The sequence below is a fragment of the Coffea arabica genome, chromosome 11c (genome assembly GCF_036785885.1).
Source record: "Coffea arabica cultivar ET-39 chromosome 11c, Coffea Arabica ET-39 HiFi, whole genome shotgun sequence".
Lineage (NCBI taxonomy): Eukaryota > Viridiplantae > Streptophyta > Magnoliopsida > Gentianales > Rubiaceae > Coffea > Coffea arabica.
Genome location: NC_092330.1, coordinates 41,043,089 through 41,062,221, shown reverse-complemented (window position 1 = coordinate 41,062,221; position 19,133 = coordinate 41,043,089). Strand labels below are relative to the sequence as shown.

At 37.5% G+C, this 19,133-nt stretch overlaps 3 protein-coding genes across 4 annotated transcripts; 2 read left to right on the top strand and 1 right to left on the bottom strand.

The window, feature by feature from the left end:
- The first annotated feature begins 3,746 nt into the window (after positions 1–3,746).
- LOC140016403 (cytochrome P450 CYP749A22-like) lies at positions 3,747–6,458 on the top strand. 2 transcript variants are annotated; one of them, XM_072069916.1, is made up of 5 exons: positions 3,747–4,277; positions 4,409–4,632; positions 4,731–4,963; positions 5,143–5,500; positions 5,740–6,458. In XM_072069916.1, exons 1-5 carry the CDS (start codon positions 4,004–4,006, stop codon positions 6,166–6,168), a joined length of 1,518 nt encoding a protein of 505 aa, XP_071926017.1. In that variant the 5' UTR covers positions 3,747–4,003; the 3' UTR covers positions 6,169–6,458. The 2 variants fall into 2 exon arrangements, with proteins under 2 accessions (XP_071926017.1, XP_071926016.1); XM_072069915.1 differs by having other exon boundaries at positions 3,752–4,277; positions 5,140–5,500.
- A 4,676-nt stretch (positions 6,459–11,134) lies between these two features.
- LOC140016807 (cytochrome P450 CYP749A22-like) lies at positions 11,135–13,522 on the top strand. Its single transcript, XM_072070710.1, has 5 exons — positions 11,135–11,451; positions 11,688–11,911; positions 12,004–12,236; positions 12,322–12,700; positions 12,827–13,522. Exons 1-5 carry the CDS (start codon positions 11,187–11,189, stop codon positions 13,253–13,255), a joined length of 1,530 nt encoding a protein of 509 aa, XP_071926811.1. The 5' UTR covers positions 11,135–11,186; the 3' UTR covers positions 13,256–13,522.
- Positions 13,523–13,785: 263 nt separating this feature from the next.
- LOC140016806 (uncharacterized) lies at positions 13,786–18,619 on the bottom strand. Its single transcript, XM_072070709.1, has 5 exons — positions 18,440–18,619; positions 16,080–17,507; positions 15,739–15,861; positions 15,367–15,519; positions 13,786–14,420 (listed from the first exon to the last, which is right to left on the bottom strand). The coding sequence occupies exons 2-5, from the start codon at positions 17,499–17,501 to the stop codon at positions 14,283–14,285; spliced, it is 1,836 nt and encodes a 611-aa protein (XP_071926810.1). The 5' UTR covers positions 17,502–17,507; positions 18,440–18,619; the 3' UTR covers positions 13,786–14,282.
- Positions 18,620–19,133: the final 514 nt, after the last annotated feature.

Sequence of the window (19,133 nt, the reverse complement as noted above, 5' to 3'; positions counted from 1 at the left end):
TTTGAATCTGAAAAGTATCTCAAAAAAAAAAAAAAAAAACAGGCGATGGTAGTGTTGTTAGACCCGGACCGGACGAGCCGGTTCGACCAGTCCGACTGTGAACCGACCTTCTTTCCGAACTGGTTTGTACTATAAACAGTTTTGGTCAAAAATCAGTCAAAACCATCAAAAACCGGCTAAATTAGTTATCCGATTCGACTGATTGACCCAGTTCTCAAAATTTTCTTTCTTCTTTTTTCCAAATATAATTTGAATTACTTAAATTGTAACACTTTCATTTATTAATAGGAAAACATCACCCATTTAGTGTAAATATCAGAATTACTCGGTTTCTTAAATGATTTCTAAATCAAGATGTTTTCATCCATATGATCTCATTAATTTAGCATCACTGACTCCAACTTGCATTAATTTGTTTTAATTTAGTTTGTAAAGTAGTTTTGGAGAATGGATATATTTTAACCGCGAATTTACATTTTTATATATAATTATTAGGTGTATATTTGATTGCAAGTCTAATATTTTTGGAACATTTTTCACGATCGATCAAATATAACCAAGAACTTATTTTTAATATTTCTGAAACTTACAAAAATATTATAACATCATGTTGATGTCAATGGGTTCTTGAAAACGGTCCAGGCAGTTGACCCCTAACCCAATAATTTAGTCGAGTCGCTATCCGATCCGAGTTTAACAACATTGGAACTTTCTCCGTGCCCAAAGTTCGAAAGTAAGCTCTGCCACAACCAGATGTAGATCAAGTGACTATCACTACTATTTCGGATTTTAAGGAGATTTCTACAAATTTTCATTTTGAATAGTTGCTTCAATATAAAATAATTTGTGCTATCCACAGATCCTGATTCCTCTGCAATGGTTGAAAGAACTGAGATGATGCTTAGAAAGTACAAAAGCAATGATGGCAAGGAAACAGAAGTTTGTGAGGAGTTCAGGATGTTAACTTCAGAAGTCATCTCAGGGACTGCATTTGGGAGTAGCTATGAGGAAGGGCAGCAACTATTCCAAATGTCGAGGCAGTTGACATTTATATGTTGCAGAAATATGGAAAAAATTAGGTTCCCTGACATCAGGTATGTGTTCTCTTGATTCTGTTTTTCCTTTGATCATGGACCAATCAGTGTAGTACTAATAATCGATGGTTGATACAGTTATTTAATGGGATCAATAAATCTTGTTTACAAAAGCCTTGAACGTCAAAAATTGTTGCTTGGGCTCGATGCTGAATAGTATTTAGTTGCTATCTGATCATTCACCATTTGGAAAAGTAGGGATGATAAAGAATCAGATGAGCTTGAGAAAGGAATTCGAGACTACATATTCAAATTGTGGAGAAAAGAGAAAAGGTAAAAGCAAGAAAAAGCACAGCTCCAAGTCTCCGACTTTCTTGGGCTATTGTTAGAGGCTCATCATGATGCTGAAGTTCACGAGTATAAGAGAATCTTAGCAGAAGAAATAATTGATGAATGCAAAACATTTTACAGTGCTGGATAAGGGACAACAACAATTTTGCTTTCATGGACCATTTTCCTTCTAGCAATGCATAAGAACTGGCAAGACAAAGTGCGAGAGGAGGTGAACGAGTTAATCGGAGATGAACTCCAAATTCAGGGGGACTTTAAAGACTAAAACGCATCAGTTGTCTGCAGGTTCATAACAAACCATATAGGTGCTGCACTAAATAGCTGAAATCCTCTCTTTGTCTCTGTTTTGCACTTCTGCTACAGATGAGCATGATCATTAACAAGTCTTTAAGATTGGAATGAAGGCCAAGAAGGGAGCCAGATTAGGGAATCTTATCTTTCCCTTTAATATGGATGTGAACGTCGCCTTCTTAGCAGCTCATCATGATCCCACTATATGAGGGGAAGATGCACTTGTTTCAAACCGGAAAGATTCTCACAAGGGGTTGCTACTTGCTAGAGCTACAAACAACAATCTTGCCCCTTTCAGCTAGGGACATAGAACATGTGTTGGCCTAAATTTTGCAGTCACTGAAGCAAAGATCGCACTTCCCGTGATTTGGCAACGTTTTGCCTTCACACTTTCTCCTACCTATGTTCACTCACCAGCTCAAATTATGAGCCTTCGTCCCCAAAATGGTGGTCAAGTAATGCTTCCTTCATGCACTGAAATCTTTACAAAACGGGGACTGTCAATTTGGTCTGAACATTGAAGTTCCTTTCTTGTCGGGGTTCAAGATTGAGACAAGCAGCATTGCCTTTTTTTTTTTTTTTTTTTCTGTACAATATCTGTAATTTCCTATAAATGATCAATGAAACAATTGCATCAGAATTTTCATAGGCAGTCCTTTGTATCCGGAGTGAGCTAGAAAGCAAAAATTGCATGGCTAACTAGAAAAATTCGTTTTCTTGGCTGGTACTAAAGATTTAACTAAACAGCATATTGTTGCACTAAGAGCCATCATATCTTGGTCCTTATTGTTGTGGCAAAAAGAACTTAACATATATACTGGAATATTTAGCAAATCTTTGTCGTCCTTAGTTGGAAAAATTATTGTAGAAGCATTGTGCCATGTCGTAGTCAGTTTTAATTATCCCTCTAGAATCAATTACTGGTTGAATTTTCACTCTCATTTGTTGTCTTTGTCACATGAAGCTGATTCATTTATGCGTCTGCTGATTCATTACTGTGAATGTCTTCGTCAAACTTTATAACGTTTCTGCAGTTCTAGATAGATAGGTAATCTCAAAGAGATGTACAATAATGGCTCCATTATCTATCACTCTTGGCGAATTTGTTGATCGGTGGAAAAGCCAATGCTTCCAGTCCTCCTGCTGTGGATCGCAATGGACAGCAAGATCGCAATGGACAACAACCAGTCCTCCTGCTGTGGAGAAGTGAAAGTTTTATGTCGATCATCCACCTGACTGCTGGTCATGGTAGTAGCTGGTCCATGATCAATGAGAAAATTTTATGTCAATATATGTATATAAAGGCGGCCTTTCTAATTCATGTACCAAGTGATGTCGTGAAAATAAACGGTGAGAGTCTATATATTGATATAAACATATGGATACTCTTGATACAAAATGGATCCAAATATACAAATTGTATAAGTTGCAATCGCAATTCTACCAATGTCTCTCTTCCATTTTTCTGTAAATCCTTGATTAGAGCTCCTAATTCAAAACTTCCGTCAAATGCAAGTAATCCTAAAATTATGGACATTTAAACTACTGTTAAACTAAAGGGATAGACAGAAATTGTCTGCTCTTTAATCTGACAATTACAATATCCGCTAAGGGCAGGGGACCAAAATGGTTCTCTTCCTTTTATTCTTTTGGTTCTTCTGTACTCCTCGCTAAGGGCAGGGGATAAGGTGAGCATTGCATATTCTTGTCGGAGAATAGTTAAGAAATGGTAATACGGAAGTGAACACAATTGAGGGGTAGATCAAAGTATTATGGCAGTTCCTAACTTCTTATTTTTATGTTTTTTTTTTTTTTCCAATGCCCAACGGGAACAGAAAAAAAAAAAAAAAAAGGTTTTTTTCCCCCCCTTTTTAATGCTTTGGAACTGGTTGGTGAAATCAGATGACCAGCCCACCTAAAAACAACGAAAGAGCAGCTTATGGTTTAAACGTACGTCAACTGCCATGTCCTTGTGGGTAATTACTAATGTGGATAATCTTACTCCACTTTCTTTGAATCATCAGCCCACCACAAAGGACTAATGGCTATATGTTATTACCTCTTGTTGACTAGACTGCTAACCCATTCAACCAAGATTATACATCACCAGAATTTGCCAATCAAGAAAGCAGAGGTCAGACCGATTGACTTTGGCCCAACAACGGATAAATTCAACGGCAGCCGGACGCTTAGTATAAAAGCCTGGGGCAAGGAGAATGACATCAGTTTTGAGTGCATTGATTAGTTGAATAAGCAATTGGAGGGGTTTATTGACTTTGGCATGAATAAAAGGCTGGTGGAACTAAAACATGAAGAACTGATCCTCCATGGGGGAAACCTTGATAATTTTTGTTGCAAGTATTCTGTTTTGCTTGCTGGTACCTCTGATTAATTTTCTTCACAAAGTATGGTGGATGCCAAGGAGGATTCAGCATGTATTTTTTTCACAAGGCATCAAAGGCCCTCCTCCCAGATTCCTTCATGGCAATACCATAGAAATCTCTGAGATGAGGCAGAATTTCATGAACAGAAAGTTGCAGTTATCACATGACATCTTCCGAACTCTCCAGCCACACATCTACTTGTGGACTAAAATATATGGTACTACATGTCGTCTTCTCTTACTTCCATCTTTCAAGAATAGAAATATATGTTTTTCTGGATGGAATTTTCTTCAAAATACTCGAATTTCTTTTACATGCGCGGTGTTTTTTTTTTTTTTTTTGGATTAGGAAAGAATTTTCTGCACTGGCCTGGTGCTAGAGCTGAATTGGTTGTATCAGAGCCAGAGCTTATAAAGGAACTGCTGTATGACAACGAACAGTCTTTCTGCAGATCAGATGCCGATAGATATTTGAAAAAGATACTAGGAAAAGGGATTTTGACATCTGATGGCGAAAAATGGTTGAAATTGCGGCAGCTGTCGAGTCAAGCCTTTCATGCTGAAAGCTTAAGAGTAAGAGCATGCAATCTTCAGTATATAGGACTTGACATTTAGCTTTTCTGTATCAACCTTCTTGATGGTCCAAGAGTTACAATTATTTGCTCTTACAGCATATGATTCCAGCAATGATTGAAAGCGTTGAGCTGATGCTTGGAAGATGGAAGAATTATGAGGGGATGGAGATAGATGCCAGTGAAGAATTCAGGCTGTTGACTGCTGAAATTATCTCGAGGACTGCTTTTGGGAGTAGCTATTTAGAAGGCCAAGATATCTTTCAGATGTTGAGGAAGTTGGTGGTCTTATCTTGCAAAAATTCCCACAAAACTAAGCTTCCAATCATCAGGTGACTTTCTAACTCTAATGTACGAACAATGTCCCGTTTTGGTATCAGTAACTTAATAGACTTGATTGTATGATGGGGCGAATTGTCCTAACCACTACTGCAAATGCAACTATAGGTTATTGACTAAGGCCCATAGTCTAACTGAATTTTTCGACCTTCGATTCTTCTTCTGGCAGTAGCGTCTTCAAAGATAGATATGATATGGAAGCAGATAAACTCGAGAAAAGGGTTCGAGATTCTGTTTTAGAGATGGTGAAGAAAAGACAGACAGAGATCAGCTTTGGAGAAGATTTTCTGGGATTACACTTAAAAGCTCATTATGCTTCCGATGGGAACAGTAGAATTACAGTGCAAGAAATAATTGATCAATGCAAGACCTTTTACAGCGCTGGACAAACCACAACATCTGTATTGCTTTCATGGACCATTCTTCTTTTAGCAATTCACACCGATTGGCAAGAAAAAGCCCGGGAGGAGGTATTCGAATTGTTTGGTCAGCAACCTCCTAATCCAGAAGGGATTTCAAGAATGAAAACGGTAAGCAAATTACTACTACTACATGAACAAGATACAGTAATCAAATAGTACTTTCTTTTTTTTTGGGTCAGAATTACAAATTGCTAAACAGGTTATTGGACTAACTACAGTTTGCACCCTAAAGCTAAACAGTTTCAGCCATTTCTACTTGTTTAAGCCTTGAATTTCTACATTGGATGCAATTCCAAATGGAATATCCTCCATCCTTCTCTAATTTTTGCTTTCCACTTGTGGTACAGATGAGCATGATCATTAACGAGTCTTTAAGACTATATCCTCCCTCAGTTTACATACAAAGAAAAGCTAAGAAGGGAGCAAAATTAGGGAAGCTCATTCTGCCTACAAATACAAATGTACATGTTCCAATCCTAGCAATTCATCATGACCCCAAACTATGGGGCAAAGATGCACATATTTTCAATCCAGAAAGATTCTCGAGTGGGGTTGCTGCAGCAACCAAGAACAATCCAGCAGCATTTCTGCCGTTTAGTCTGGGACCTCGAGCTTGTGTTGGAGCAAATTTTGCAACTCTTGAAGCCAAGATCTCACTGTCAATGATTTTGCAACGCTACACCTTTACACTCTCCCCAAACTATGTTCACTCACCAGTACAAATCTTATCCCTTCGACCCCAGCATGGAGTTCAAGTAGTGATTCGTCCTCGGTAATATGTATACAAGGTTCCAAATTCCAATCACAAAGTTTAGACACTGTTGATCAAATATTGAGGTCGGGTAGGTCACTAACTCTGTAAAATATGCCAAGGTATCATGTGTCTCATTGATTTTCACATGATCTGATTTATAGTTTAGTAGCACAATAAGAGTTGTGAGGGGGGGAAATCTTTCTAGATGTTACACCCAATTATGGCTTGATTGGACATATTTTTGGAGCAACGCTAGATCTATTCGTGTAAGCTGACAAGAAGTCGAACCTAATTGAGTTTTGACTTGGAACCCGATTTGTTTTTTTTTTTGGCACCTCTAGCCTTAGATTACTGAACAAATACACCAAAGATGATAACAAATGTTGAAGTTTTTTGCCAAATTCTCCCAAGCACAGGACAGAGAAGCAAATCAATGGAGATGACCAATAGTTTCTGTATTTGCACCCAGAACAAGAAAGAAGATTTATTATTACGACTCTCTTGGACTTGGCCTTTTAGAAAGATGCTGTTTAATGATGCATAAGATGTTCTAAAGAAAAAATTAAAGCAATAATCCAGAGTCAACTTGAAACTACCACAAATGTTTATTCATTTTCCGCTGTACAAAGATGACCAAAATAACATGAAACAGAGCATCTTAAGTACCACTAATACTGTTATACTTTTTAATAATATAGGTCTTTCTAACTACTCCACAAGATAAGGTTTCACTAATCAAATTCTTTGAAAAATGTCATAAATAATCCGCTGAAAAGGCACTGATTATACCTGTAGTCTCCGAATAAAAAGTAAAATAGTAAACAAAAATACTAAAGACAAGAATTAGTAGTTAGTGGTAGTTCTGTAGTATTACTCCTGTTTAGTTTTTTTTTTTTTTTTTCCGGTAACAATAACAATTGTATAACCTATTCTATCCTAATTTACAGGGAAGGGGAACCTAAGAAAGCTTGTGTATTGGGACTAATAGGTATGCAGATCTGACTAAACCAAGAGGATGTTATGACATTACCCTTAAATTTTTTTTTTATTACAGGTGGAGTTTGAAGTAGGCCTGTCAATCGGGCCTAATGAGCCGGGCTTTGATGAGTTCAAGCTCAGCTCATTTAATTTGAAACATTTTCGGGCTTCGGGCTATGAGCTTCGGATTCGTAAATGTGATGCTCATACTCAGCTCACATAATATTCGGGTTGTGAGCCTTAATCGGGCTTAGCCCAAGCTCACTTATTACTCCTTAATTTTCTTAATATAATTACTATAACTATTAAGTTGTAAAACTAAGTTAACATTTACAAGACTATAATATTAAAACTAAACATGAACAAACAATAGTTCTTAAAAAGTATATAAACCAAAAATTTTTTCAACAATATTTATATTTAATCCATTTAAAATGCATGAAAAATAGTAATAAAACATGCGATCATAAGCCAATACATCTTTAAAAGTTGAAACTTTTTTTATAATCTTGTGATTTAAATCCAAATATGCTTGATGATTTTTGTGTTTGTAGACCAAAAAAAAATCAACCAATAATATGCCAATACAAAAATTTACTCAACCAATAAGAAAAATTAGAGATTTAGTTATGCATTACTAATATTGGCTCTCAAGAAATCTCATGAAAGAATCTTTAGATGTATTTTTGTGTTTTGTAATTTATATATATATTTAGTATTTAGTAAAAATATATTTGGATATATAAATATACATAATATCAAAATATAAATATTATATATATAGGTAATTAAAGGGCCGGACCTATATCGGGTTTGAGCCTAATAAGGCCCAAGCTCAGCTCACATTTAATTCGGGCCTAATTTTTAGGTTCAAGCTCAGACCGGCTCACTAAATGATCGGGCTCATCGGGCTTTCTGTCGGGCCGAACGAGCCGAGCTCGGGCTGGCCCAGCCCCATTGACAGTCCTAGTTTGAAGTTTGAACCTCCACCTACAGATCAAGGGAGAACTCAAGACCCTCTCTGGTGGCCACTGCACTTGACTCAGTGGTTACTCCTGTTTAGTACTACATGCAATCATTAGATAGAAGGAACATTGGAATGGAGGGGACAACTGAGGAATAAACCACAAGTTTACAAACAATAATCATATGCCTTCCACGTAATGCTTGAACCTTCCTCGTATGTTTGGTTTGAGTTGGTTTCCCATCTTAAACAATATTTTCTAACTAAAACGCCAATGAAATGTTGGCTTTCGTAATTAAGTCTTGAAAATACAGAATATTTTACATTTGTTATTTTTGTTTCTGCAAATGTTCCAACTCTTAGGTAGCAGACTCATGTGGCACTACATTTTTCTTTTATTGTGAAAATGTCTTAAATGGAATCGAAGGTTTATCTCCTCTACAACACATGTATAAATAGTGCCCCCAAAGCCAAAATATTAGTACATCCCAACTGGACATTGCTGACTACTAGCTAGTATATAGTCCATGATGTCCACTGAGAGAACCTTAGAAGTCATTTTCTTAAGCTGTTTGTTTGTGAACCTGTTTTCACTTGTTATCAAGTATTTTGACAAGCTACGGTGGACTCCAAGGAGAATGTGTTATGCTCTCACAGGGCATAAAGGGACCGCCGTACAGATTCATTCACGGCAACACCAAAGAGATTTCCAAGATGAGGGAGCATTTTCAAGGAAGGACCCTTGACATATCACACCACATACTTCCCATATATATTCATGGACTCAGATATATGGTAAATATTAGTCGCACTCTTGCAGTCTTACCATTAGCACAGTAGTGTCGTTTAATTTATCCTTTGCCGGAGTATTTTTGGAGAGTCTCTATTGAAAAATATATCATAGCGATTTGATGTAGATAAAGTATAAAGATAATTGAAAGATGTGTTTACTGGAAGAACATAAGAATTTTCTAATAGAAAACTGTAATCAAAACACCACTAATAAGCACATAGCATAAATCGTGGATCCCATGTAAAATTTAAACATTATCGTCCTCCTCCTACTAAATTGACGTAAATGGTTGAAAAAGCTTTAGCTCTTGCAGGAAGATTGGTATTTGCAGATAAAAGGGTACAAAGACGACAACCAACTTAAAAAACAATTCACTTCAAATTGTCATTAGTTATCTAGAAAGCTCAGCACACTGAATTCGCTAATCTTTACTCGAACCGATGATTGAGGTTTAAACAGTCGACAACTTTTGTTTACTATAAATTATACCAGTAACAAGTATTTCTGTTAAAGCATAATTTAAGCAAGAAATGAGTTAGGAGTGGAGGGATAGATTAGATGGTACGAGGAGAGGAGAGGGAGTATTCCTGAAACTGAGAAATGTGTTAAAACAAATTGAGTTTGAGCGACCACAATTAGGTTTGGAGCCCAAGAAGCTTGATAGCCAAGCTACGTTCTAGGCCATCTTTAGCGGTAGCCGCGCTCGGGCTTAGGTGCGTTTGGCTCACAAATGCCCAATTGCCATTCCAAATTTTGGTGGTTTTTTTTTTTTTTTTTGGTCAATCAATTTTGGTGGTTGATTAATAATAGTCTAATAGAGTTGATAGAACATTTACATGTGTTTCATTAAAATCTAGGAATGAGAACCTATAGTCTCTTCTGAGTATCATAGTCTTGGATTAAATCTATAGTTGGATGGTGAAATAAGTATTTTGAACCTTGAATTGTAATATTTTCAAATACTCAAAATATAAACCAATATCATCATTAAAGGAAACATGTAACTGATAGAATCTCTTTCCCTTGTATTTTGCTAGGTAAGAATTTTGTTTATTGGCGGCATGGTCCTAAAAGCAAAGATAGTTGTTGGCGAGCCAGAGCTCATTAGAGAATTTACACCGATTGGCAAGGCAAGGGAGGAAGTTCTTGGAAGCATTTGGCGAAAAAACTCCAAATGCAGAAGGCATTGCAAGACTAAAACAGATGGCCATGATTATAAATGAGTCCTACTGTGATTTTCACTGAAAGAAGAGCTAACAAAGAGACTGAAGTTGGGTTGTGGCTCATTCTTCCAGCCAATACAGACATCCTAATTCCAATTTTGGCAATTCATCATGACCCCCAAATATGGGGTGCAGATTCACATCCTTTCAAGCCAGAAAGATTTCAAGCAGGGATTGCTGGATCCAGCAATACCAACATAGCAGCATTTTTGCCATTTGATCGGGGAGCTCGAGCTTGTCTTGGCTTGAACTTTACCTATATACACTCATTCCCCGGTTCATATCCTTTCCCTCACTCCACAAACCGGGATTCAAGTAATCCTGCGTGCCCTCTGATGTTCTGCAATTCAATTCCAGATTGTTGGCGGGCAAAATTTTACAATATTATAAGTAACTTTATGTGCGTGTCTCGGGAGTCAGTAGTGCAATTTACCTGAATGATATTGCTCAAATAGAACACAATTAAAAGGAACTTACTGAATTATTCATATGTACATGCAATATTCTCCAGGCAAAGAACCATTTGCATGTATAACTATGGCCAAAGTGCCAGACAAAAGAGTTGATACAATAAACGGGTAAATCCAGTATTTTCTTATGGGAAAGTTGTCTTTGTCGAAGAAATTAATGATGGCTAGGTCGGATTTCTAACACGAGAAATCTAAGTTCATGTGTCCAGCTAATAACGCCCAATTCCTGGCTTATATTTCCAAGAATTTGACAATGTTGGAGCCCTATGGATATACAATCTGTGTAGACGACAATGGAAGAAGTTAACAGAGTTGCACAGTATTGATGCACACAAACAAACTAAAATATATTCTATGCACTAACGTTCATGCTGTCGGCATTGAAAAAATCGTAGAAAGCTGTTATCCCCATTTCCAACTAAGCAGGCAATGCCTGCAAGTTTAACCCCATATGGCAGGCAATTAGCGCCTATAATTATGCCCCCTAATATAGTTGTGTCCCAAGATTCCAATGCGGCTGAGGCACTACAATAAATATCACCCGAGAAGCATAGTTTAGTTTGCAAATTACTACATCATAGTGTGCAAAAGTCTCTGACTTTGTTGGGAACCATGGGAATCATATTCTCCTGTTTTCTGTGCTTTTTCTTACTAGTTCTTCTTAGAATTTTCTACAAGATTTGCTGGGCTCCAATTCATATGCAATATGTCATGAGGGCGCAGCGAATCAAAGGTCCTCCTTACAAGTTTTTATATGGGAACACAAAAGAAATCCTTAGCATGAAAAGCAAATCCATGAGCTGCCCCATGGTCGATATTTCACATGACATATTTCCCAGAATCCAGCCTCATATGTATGCGTGGAGGAATTTATATGGTATCTAGTTGTTATTTTTACTAACTTTAACATTTTTCAATTTTTTAAACATAGTCAAAATGGTAGCCTCGTATATCAGCGTTTCCTATTTTAGGTTGTCTGCACGATACCGGTCCAAGACAAATGAAAGAAACAGGAAGCAGCATTTACTTTTTGGGCTATTTTTGCTATGATAGACTTAATTACTTACACATTAGTAAATGATTCACTTATATTAGCTCAAACTAATTGAACAGGTAAAAATTTCCTCGTCTGGATTGGTAATAAACCTCAACTGGTTGTCACTGAGCCAGAGTTAATTCGAGAAATTCTAAGCAATAAAGAGGGTGCCTACCCAAAAATCAAAGCTGACAGCCTTGTCAAAAAGCTGATAGGAGATGGGCTCGTCATGACAGAAGGAGAGAAGTGGTTGAAGCTTCGGAAGCTGGCAAATCATGCTTTCCATGCAGAAAGCTTAAAGGTAAATCCCGGATTGTTGAGCGCATAAAAATTTAATCATAGTTATAAGTAATTCTAAAAGTTCAACGCCTAAAGAGTATAGCTTGTATGCAGGATATGGTTCCAGCAATGATCGAAAGTGTGGAAACTGTACTCGAAAAGTGGAGATGTCATGATGGCAAGGAAATTGAAGTATATGAAGAATTCAGGCATTTGACCTCAGAGGTTATCTCCAGGACAGCTTTTGGAAGCAGCTACTTAGAAGGCAAGAACATATTTGAAATGTTGATGCAGCTTGGTTTCTTCATTTTCAAAAATGATGCCAAAATTCGGTTCCTCAAGGATTGGTATGCTTAACTTGCTTTCAGTGCTCTCTACTTTTCTCAACTTTCATAAGATGATGTAGCTTATCTATTGCGTCGAACAACTCAGGAAAATTTTCCGCTCAGCTGATGATATTGCATCAGAAAAAATCGAAGAATCGCTTCGGAACTCAATCATGTCGATTGTAAATAAGAGAGAAGAAGGGGTAAAGATAGGAAAAGCAGACAGTTACGGGAACGATTTTCTTGGTTCACTTCTTAAAGCTCACCATGCTGCAGATGTAAAATACAGGATTACAATAGACGATATTGTGGACGAATGCAAGACATTTTACCTTGCAGGACATGAAACAATAAGCTCTGCCCTAACCTGGACTATTTTCCTCTTGGCAATCCACACAGATTGGCAAGAAAAAGCAAGAAACGAAGTGTTTGAATTCTTTGGCCACGAAAAACCAAAACCAGACTTCATTGCTAGACTAAGAAATGTAAGCAAAACTATATTACAGTCAGAGGTCACAAATTACACTTCAGTTTGGATTTTAATGTTCTTTTAGTCTTTAAACCTTTCAATCTAACTTATAATCTTTGTATTTCTAATTATGCTCTTGCAGATGACCATGATCATCAATGAAACTATGAGGCTGTACTCTCCTGCAACGAATATTGTGAGAAGAGTCGGAAGAGAAGTGAAACTCGGAAAGCTTACACTTCCAGCTGATATGGATATCAATATTCTACCTTGTGCAATCCACTGTGATCCAGAGATATGGGGAGCAGACGCTCTTCTTTTCAAGCCAGAGAGATTTGCAGAAGGGGTAGCTAAAGCAACGAATTACAATACCATGGCATATCTTCCATTTGGCTTTGGACCGAGGACTTGCGTGGGGTTGAACTTTGCTACTAATGAAGTCAAGATCGCACTCTCAATGATGTTGCAGCGTTTCAAGTTCACCCTTTCTCCAAATTACGTCCATTCGCCTTTTACAGTTCTTACACTTCGCCCCGAGCGAGGAGTTCCGATTGTGTTGAATCCACTCTGACGCAGATCAACTCAAAACGGCACTAAGCTTTCCGAGTATATAGTGCAAATAATTGTACTCTTATGTCATATTTCTCCCACATTTCTGGGCACATAAGAAGGCGTCAATGTAGACAAAAAGCTTCATTATGTTACAAGTGCGAGCTGATAGACACCTTTCATTGTGTTAAAAAATGAAGCCATCCGTTGACATACATACATGTGTACGCAACAAGAAGAAGAGTTGTAGGTATAATGATGGGTTCTTCTTCCTCATATTACCTCTCTATTCTTGTCATCATCTGCAACTTAATCTTGGGTGACTTGTTTACGGATGCTACTTGATGAGAAAAAAAGTAGCATGATACGAGGCCGACATAAACATTCCCACGATTAACTCTCACCAAGCATGCAGCAATCTCTTCGTTGGTGGACATCTCTCAAACATAAATAGGTGTTTAGGGGGCAACCTGGTTCGCAAGTTGCAGGTTACTTCATGGTAATGAAATCTGTTTTTGCAGGATGATTCGCGAGAAAGAAGAACCTTCTGACTTTGTCATGATTCACAAACAGTTTATTTAACTTCAAGAATCCGTATATACGGTATCCGACAATTCAAGGTTTCTTTTTGTTAATCATTCTTAAAATATTACAAGCAGCAAATCCAAAAAACAGTTGAAACGAGTTCCCCAATAAACCGACAAATTAAACAAGGATCCATTCCCCTCGCATCATTCTCTCTCTCTATCTCTCTGTTTGTGGCTGGGGGGCGGGGGGGGGGGGGGGACTTGCCTATTCAACACAGGGGGGGGGGGTAATGTCAAGGAAAAGCCTATTGATTACAAAATCCTATAGCCTAGACGATTTAAGTTACAAGAACTGTGCTTTACAAAAAATAATTTGGCCTACCATTGTACTAGCAGACTAATCAAAGGCTCAAAGCTCTCTCTCTTAAGAAACCCCAAAGCACTGGTGTTGAATGAGCATTTCCCAATAGCAAGAGAGAGTACCAACAGGAATATCAAACTTAGCCATTACTAAAAGGTCTGTCAAGTCGGCAAAAATTTATCCTTCATGCGGGATATGAGCTTAAACTTTTCTTCAGCCTCCACCTGTTTACGGATGTCAGATCCTGAAGCTCGATCAGGATGGAAGGTCAGCAAAGCTCTTTTATAAGCTAAGCGCACCTGAAATGATCACCAACTTTGAGCAGCAAAATCAAGATAATCCTAAACCAACAACACAAATTTAGCTGGCAAATTAGCAGGCAAAGATAAATATCCTCCCTCCTTCAGTTTAACTAAAATAAGAAAACTGAATTAGAATACCTTACTACATTTTTAGAGGAAAATCTTAGTAACCTTTCAAAAGAAAATCTTAGTTTAGCAGTACTAAATATGTTTTTCTCCATCATATTTCCTACTCAAGCAACACGAAATTGAGCATCTCATACAGAAAACTGAAAATATATCACCCAAACAAGTTACCGAAAATGAAGTAAATGCACCATACAGAACAACGAATGGGTCACGCTATACGACATCCAAAGCATAGTTCCTTTACTAAGCATAGCAAAGCATGTGCTTCAAGCGTAATTTTTGCTTAGAAAAGATGACATACTAGGTTAGTACTGTACAAAATTAATTTACAATTGTTGTCTTGAGCCATCATTTTCTTGATTTTAGATAATAAAATCAGAAAAAAAGCATGCAAAACATAATTATCTCAGGGAGGCACTAGAGCTGACAGCTTCTTTGCTATGTCTGATTGCTACCACTTTTAATGCATTATGTTATTTGCAAGATGATTGTTCCTTTGGACCTTAACAAACTATTTTAGGAACATTCTATTTAAATTTATTTATGGTACAGTTTGAATTATCTAACTCATATTGTCCATAATTCAACGAATAATAACAAAAATCCACTTTACAAATTTTGTTCCTATAATCCAACTAGCCTTTTGTAATCATTTTTGTCTCCACATATCCGTGAAGTGATGAAAAATTTACATTAGTTCACTTCATATTTTTGTCCCAAAGCTCAGCCAAAAGTAGTGGGAAAGATAATTATCTTGATCTGTGATTCAGGTCATCCTAGGTAAAAAGTAGAGGCATTTGAAAAGGCAACCAACCTCATTAGATGATGGAGATTGCCCAACAACACCAACAAGAACTCCAAGGCCCCGCAGCAGCGAAGCCATATCATGGCACGTTAGTTCTAGTTGATTAAGCTCCTTTCTGACTGCAGCACGAATGACTTCCTTCAAATTCATGTTCTCTTCATCCTAAAAAGATACAAAAGAGAATTATCATCAATTTAAGACAGACATCTTCCTTAAAACAGGGATATAAAAGTAGCAAAGGTAGAAAGGGCGGGAGGAGGAAGAAAGCAAAGAAGATAGCCAGAGAAGAGATGGAGATAGAAGATAATTAATTGGTTATAAAATAAGACCACAGGTATCTATATCAATATATTGAGAGAGAATGCAATATATCTCCAGAACCTTCTTTTGAGTCTCTCTTATTTCCTCCACACGTTGTTTTTGTCTTCTCTCCATGTCCAGTAAACGCAAGCTTTCAGCTTTCCTTCTCTTGTGCAGCCGCCTTAAGTTTTGTGCTTCTTCAGCCTGGAAAGTAAGAAAAAGAACATTACATTGGAATATCCAATTAATGTTCATAATTGAAACGTAGTTTGAAGTAATCAGCCAGAAAAACAGAGTGGTAACAGTTAATGCGTTGGCAAAAACCAAAACTAGCAAAATGCCATCTGAATCAAATTGGAAATATCAGCAAAATTCTGTTTGACTCAAACCCTCGATCGCCACACAAGAAAACTATGAGAAACCTGAATTTGCAGCGCTCGTTGTCGAGAAGCCCATTCTTCCTCCAATGCTTTTTTGTATTCATCTGTCTCCTTAAGTTTTTCTCTTTCACTAAGGATGCAACCCTCCAAATTAAGTGTGACATCACAATCCATACTGTGCACTAAATCATCTCCTTTGTCCTCCATTTGACTGTTCGAAACCAACCTCATAGGTTCTTCATTCGCACTCACTGAACAAGAATGGGATCGTACAAGTTGCACTTTGTTAATGAGATCATTAGTGTTTTTGCTTGTATTCTCAGTTATAGTCTCCTGAGTATTTCCTTTGTCTCCAGAAATACATTTTCCATAATCCTGGTTCACTGGATTCTGACACTGTATTTCATGTGGCTCTTTCTTATTTTGCAAAACCTTCTCCACATGATTAACTTTCCTGGTGCCCCAGTCAGAAAAAGGAACAGAATCTGCTCTACGAGGGACCTGCTCTTCCTCATTATGAAAACTTGAACCACCTTTCTCAAAAAATTGGCCACTATGGTGTTCAGCATTGTCAAATGGATGTACTCCATTTACAGGTTCTCTCCTACAAGGAGGACCAGCTTTGCTGCCAGGAAATCGAGTTTTTAAAACTGACTGTAAAGGATCATCATCATCAACCACTGCCTGCTTGGAATTGGAATAACTGCAGCCCGAATCACCATCCTCTTTCGGAATTGAATGAGCTGGAGGTTCTTTTTCTTTACTTTCTGCAGTTTTTTTAGGTTCACCATGTCCATTAGCTAAATTACCATTTCGATGAGCTCCACTAAAGACCATTTCAGGATCTTTAGTATCAGACTGACCATTGCGAGTATCACATTTCCTTTTTGAAGAGGCTTTTTCCCACTGCTCTCGTAGCCTTCCAGAAGGACCTTCCATCAACTCACAATCAACATAATCACTGTCAGATGAACTACTTTCCGAGTCGGCACTGAGGCCATATCGGTTGGCAGGCCCTTTTCTAGAATAGGTTCTTTTGCCCTTTGACAATTTCACTGGAAATAAATTTTCTCGAACAAATTGACAATCATCAGCAACTGAATTTGAGGAGCTTGCATAGTTACGAGGTGCAGAGAAATCCCTCTTGCTAGAAGAGGCACCATTCTTTACATTCTCATCCACTTCTACCCCAGGATGAGCGTTATTGCCATCAGTTCCTTCATCATCATCTAAGCAGATAACTGTTGCCCAAGGACCCTTTCTATCATTTCTTAGCACACTGGACCCTCGAAGCTTATTTTGTAAAGATTCAGGAACATCAATGATAATAACATTAGGAAAACTATCACTATCAACATCAATCAAGACAACATTATCTGTTTCTCTTCTATTTCTACACCTTCTCACAGTCTTCACCCCAGAACATGGTCTAGGCTGAGAACAACCCACAGATGCCCCGCTCATTTGTCACTGCAATGGCAGAAAAAAAGGAGACAAATTAACTTCCTTTAAAACATCATTCACAACTGAACAGAAAGCAAATGCATCACTTCACAACCGTATTACAACGTTAGCGTACACAGAGGAAATACACCAACCGACAACCATACTAGCACACACATACTCACACTCACAGAGAGGAAAACACAAGCAAATGTGTGTTTGTACAGCAATCACATAAGAATTGCTGCACCACTTAAAAGCCACACTGCACAACACACACACACACACACAGATGAAACTACCACACTAAAACACGCAGGCACACATGCATATACCCCCACCAATGAATATGCCTACTCAATTTCGACCAACTGAATTGATGCTAAAAAGGAAAAAGCCAACTAAATAATATCCAAGAATGATCCCTGCACCACTGAAAAGCCACATTGAACAACACAAACTCACAGAGAGAGATGAAATAGCCACACTAAAACACGCAGACGCACATACACAAACCCCTACCAATCAATAGGCCTATTCGATATCGAGAACTAAATTAAAAGTCAACTAACTAATATCCAAGAATGATCCCTGCCCATAAAATTCTTGACACTCATTAACGCACAACTGATCAAAACCAACCCATACACACGTCTAGGTATGTACATATCCATTTTATCAGTGAATTATCAGTTACCCCAATCAAATATTGCAAATAGCAGCCAAAAAAAAAAATCCCTATCCAGCAGCTAGAAAAGCAAGAAAAAAAATCAACTAATTCCACAATCACTGATAAAGTAGTAATCTTTCCGAAGTCAACCATCCATAATCGGAGCTCGCATGCAGATAAATGGAACCCAAGTCAGAATCATCGAAATCAACATAACACGAAAGCAGCTATACGACTAGATATGAACCCTAGTTTCAGAAAAATCAGTGCTTGTGTTGGAAAAAATTACCTGCGGAACAAAATTGAGGAAAACCCTCGTCAACAATTTTGGGGAGGGGGAAGGGGAAAGCGGGTTCGTAAACGAAATTTGATGTTTTGTTTGGTTTAGGAAAGAAGGGGGATTTTTATGTTTGAAAATCTTTTGGTGGCTAAAATTGGAATGTCGAAAATTGGGGGAAGAAAGAAAAATGAAATTGCGTGCGGGGGTGTTGACGTGCGCAAATCAACCGGTGGTTGGACGCGGTCATGACGTAAATGGGAAGTTGTACTGTAGGCCACGGAGTTTTTTTTTTTTTTTTTTTTTTGCCCTTTCTTTTCTTTGCATAAATTGGTCCAATGAGGTTTTATCAAATCAATTGTTAATGAAATCTAAATTTTCTTGGGGTTTAGCATGATCAGTTAATGAATGAAATTAAATTTGGAAACTTGAAATTCAATCCTTGATTAATTTGTATTGCGACTTGTTTGTTGAAAATAAATATTTGCCTAAGAACTTCATCAAACTAATCAGACGATTACAATTACAAGTTTTATTTTGAGTTTTTACATAGCATTTTTAATACGTTTTGACTTGCTATAATTTTCATCTTTTCTTCAAATTTAATTTTCACATTTAACTCATTTAGGGTCTTGATTATCCAAATGTGAGTTGTTTACATTGGTATCAAGTTCAATCATTCTATAAACTTAAGGGATATATACCA

What these genes read in the sequence shown, in the direction of transcription:
- LOC140016807 (XM_072070710.1), top strand. Translation starts at nt 11,187, where the DNA reads ATGGGAATCATATTCTCCTGTTTTCTGTGCTTTTTCTTACTAGTTCTT. An exon ending in TCCATGCAGAAAGCTTAAAG is followed by an intron (nt 11,912 to 12,003) that starts GTAAATCCCGGA and finishes GCTTGTATGCAG; the next exon opens with GATATGGTTCCAGCAATGAT. An exon ending in TCATTGCTAGACTAAGAAAT is followed by an intron (nt 12,701 to 12,826) that starts GTAAGCAAAACT and finishes ATGCTCTTGCAG; the next exon opens with ATGACCATGATCATCAATGA.
- LOC140016403 (XM_072069915.1), top strand. Translation starts at nt 4,004, where the DNA reads ATGGGGGAAACCTTGATAATTTTTGTTGCAAGTATTCTGTTTTGCTTG. An exon ending in CTTGTGGACTAAAATATATG is followed by an intron (nt 4,278 to 4,408) that starts GTACTACATGTC and finishes TTTTTGGATTAG; the next exon opens with GAAAGAATTTTCTGCACTGG. An exon ending in ACTAAGCTTCCAATCATCAG is followed by an intron (nt 4,964 to 5,139) that starts GTGACTTTCTAA and finishes TTCTTCTGGCAG; the next exon opens with TAGCGTCTTCAAAGATAGAT.
- LOC140016806 (XM_072070709.1), bottom strand. Translation starts at nt 17,501, where the DNA reads ATGAGCGGGGCATCTGTGGGTTGTTCTCAGCCTAGACCATGTTCTGGG. An exon ending in AACGAGCGCTGCAAATTCAG is followed by an intron (nt 15,862 to 16,079) that starts GTTTCTCATAGT and finishes CTTACTTTCCAG; the next exon opens with GCTGAAGAAGCACAAAACTT. An exon ending in TAAGAGAGACTCAAAAGAAG is followed by an intron (nt 15,520 to 15,738) that starts GTTCTGGAGATA and finishes GTATCTTTTTAG; the next exon opens with GATGAAGAGAACATGAATTT.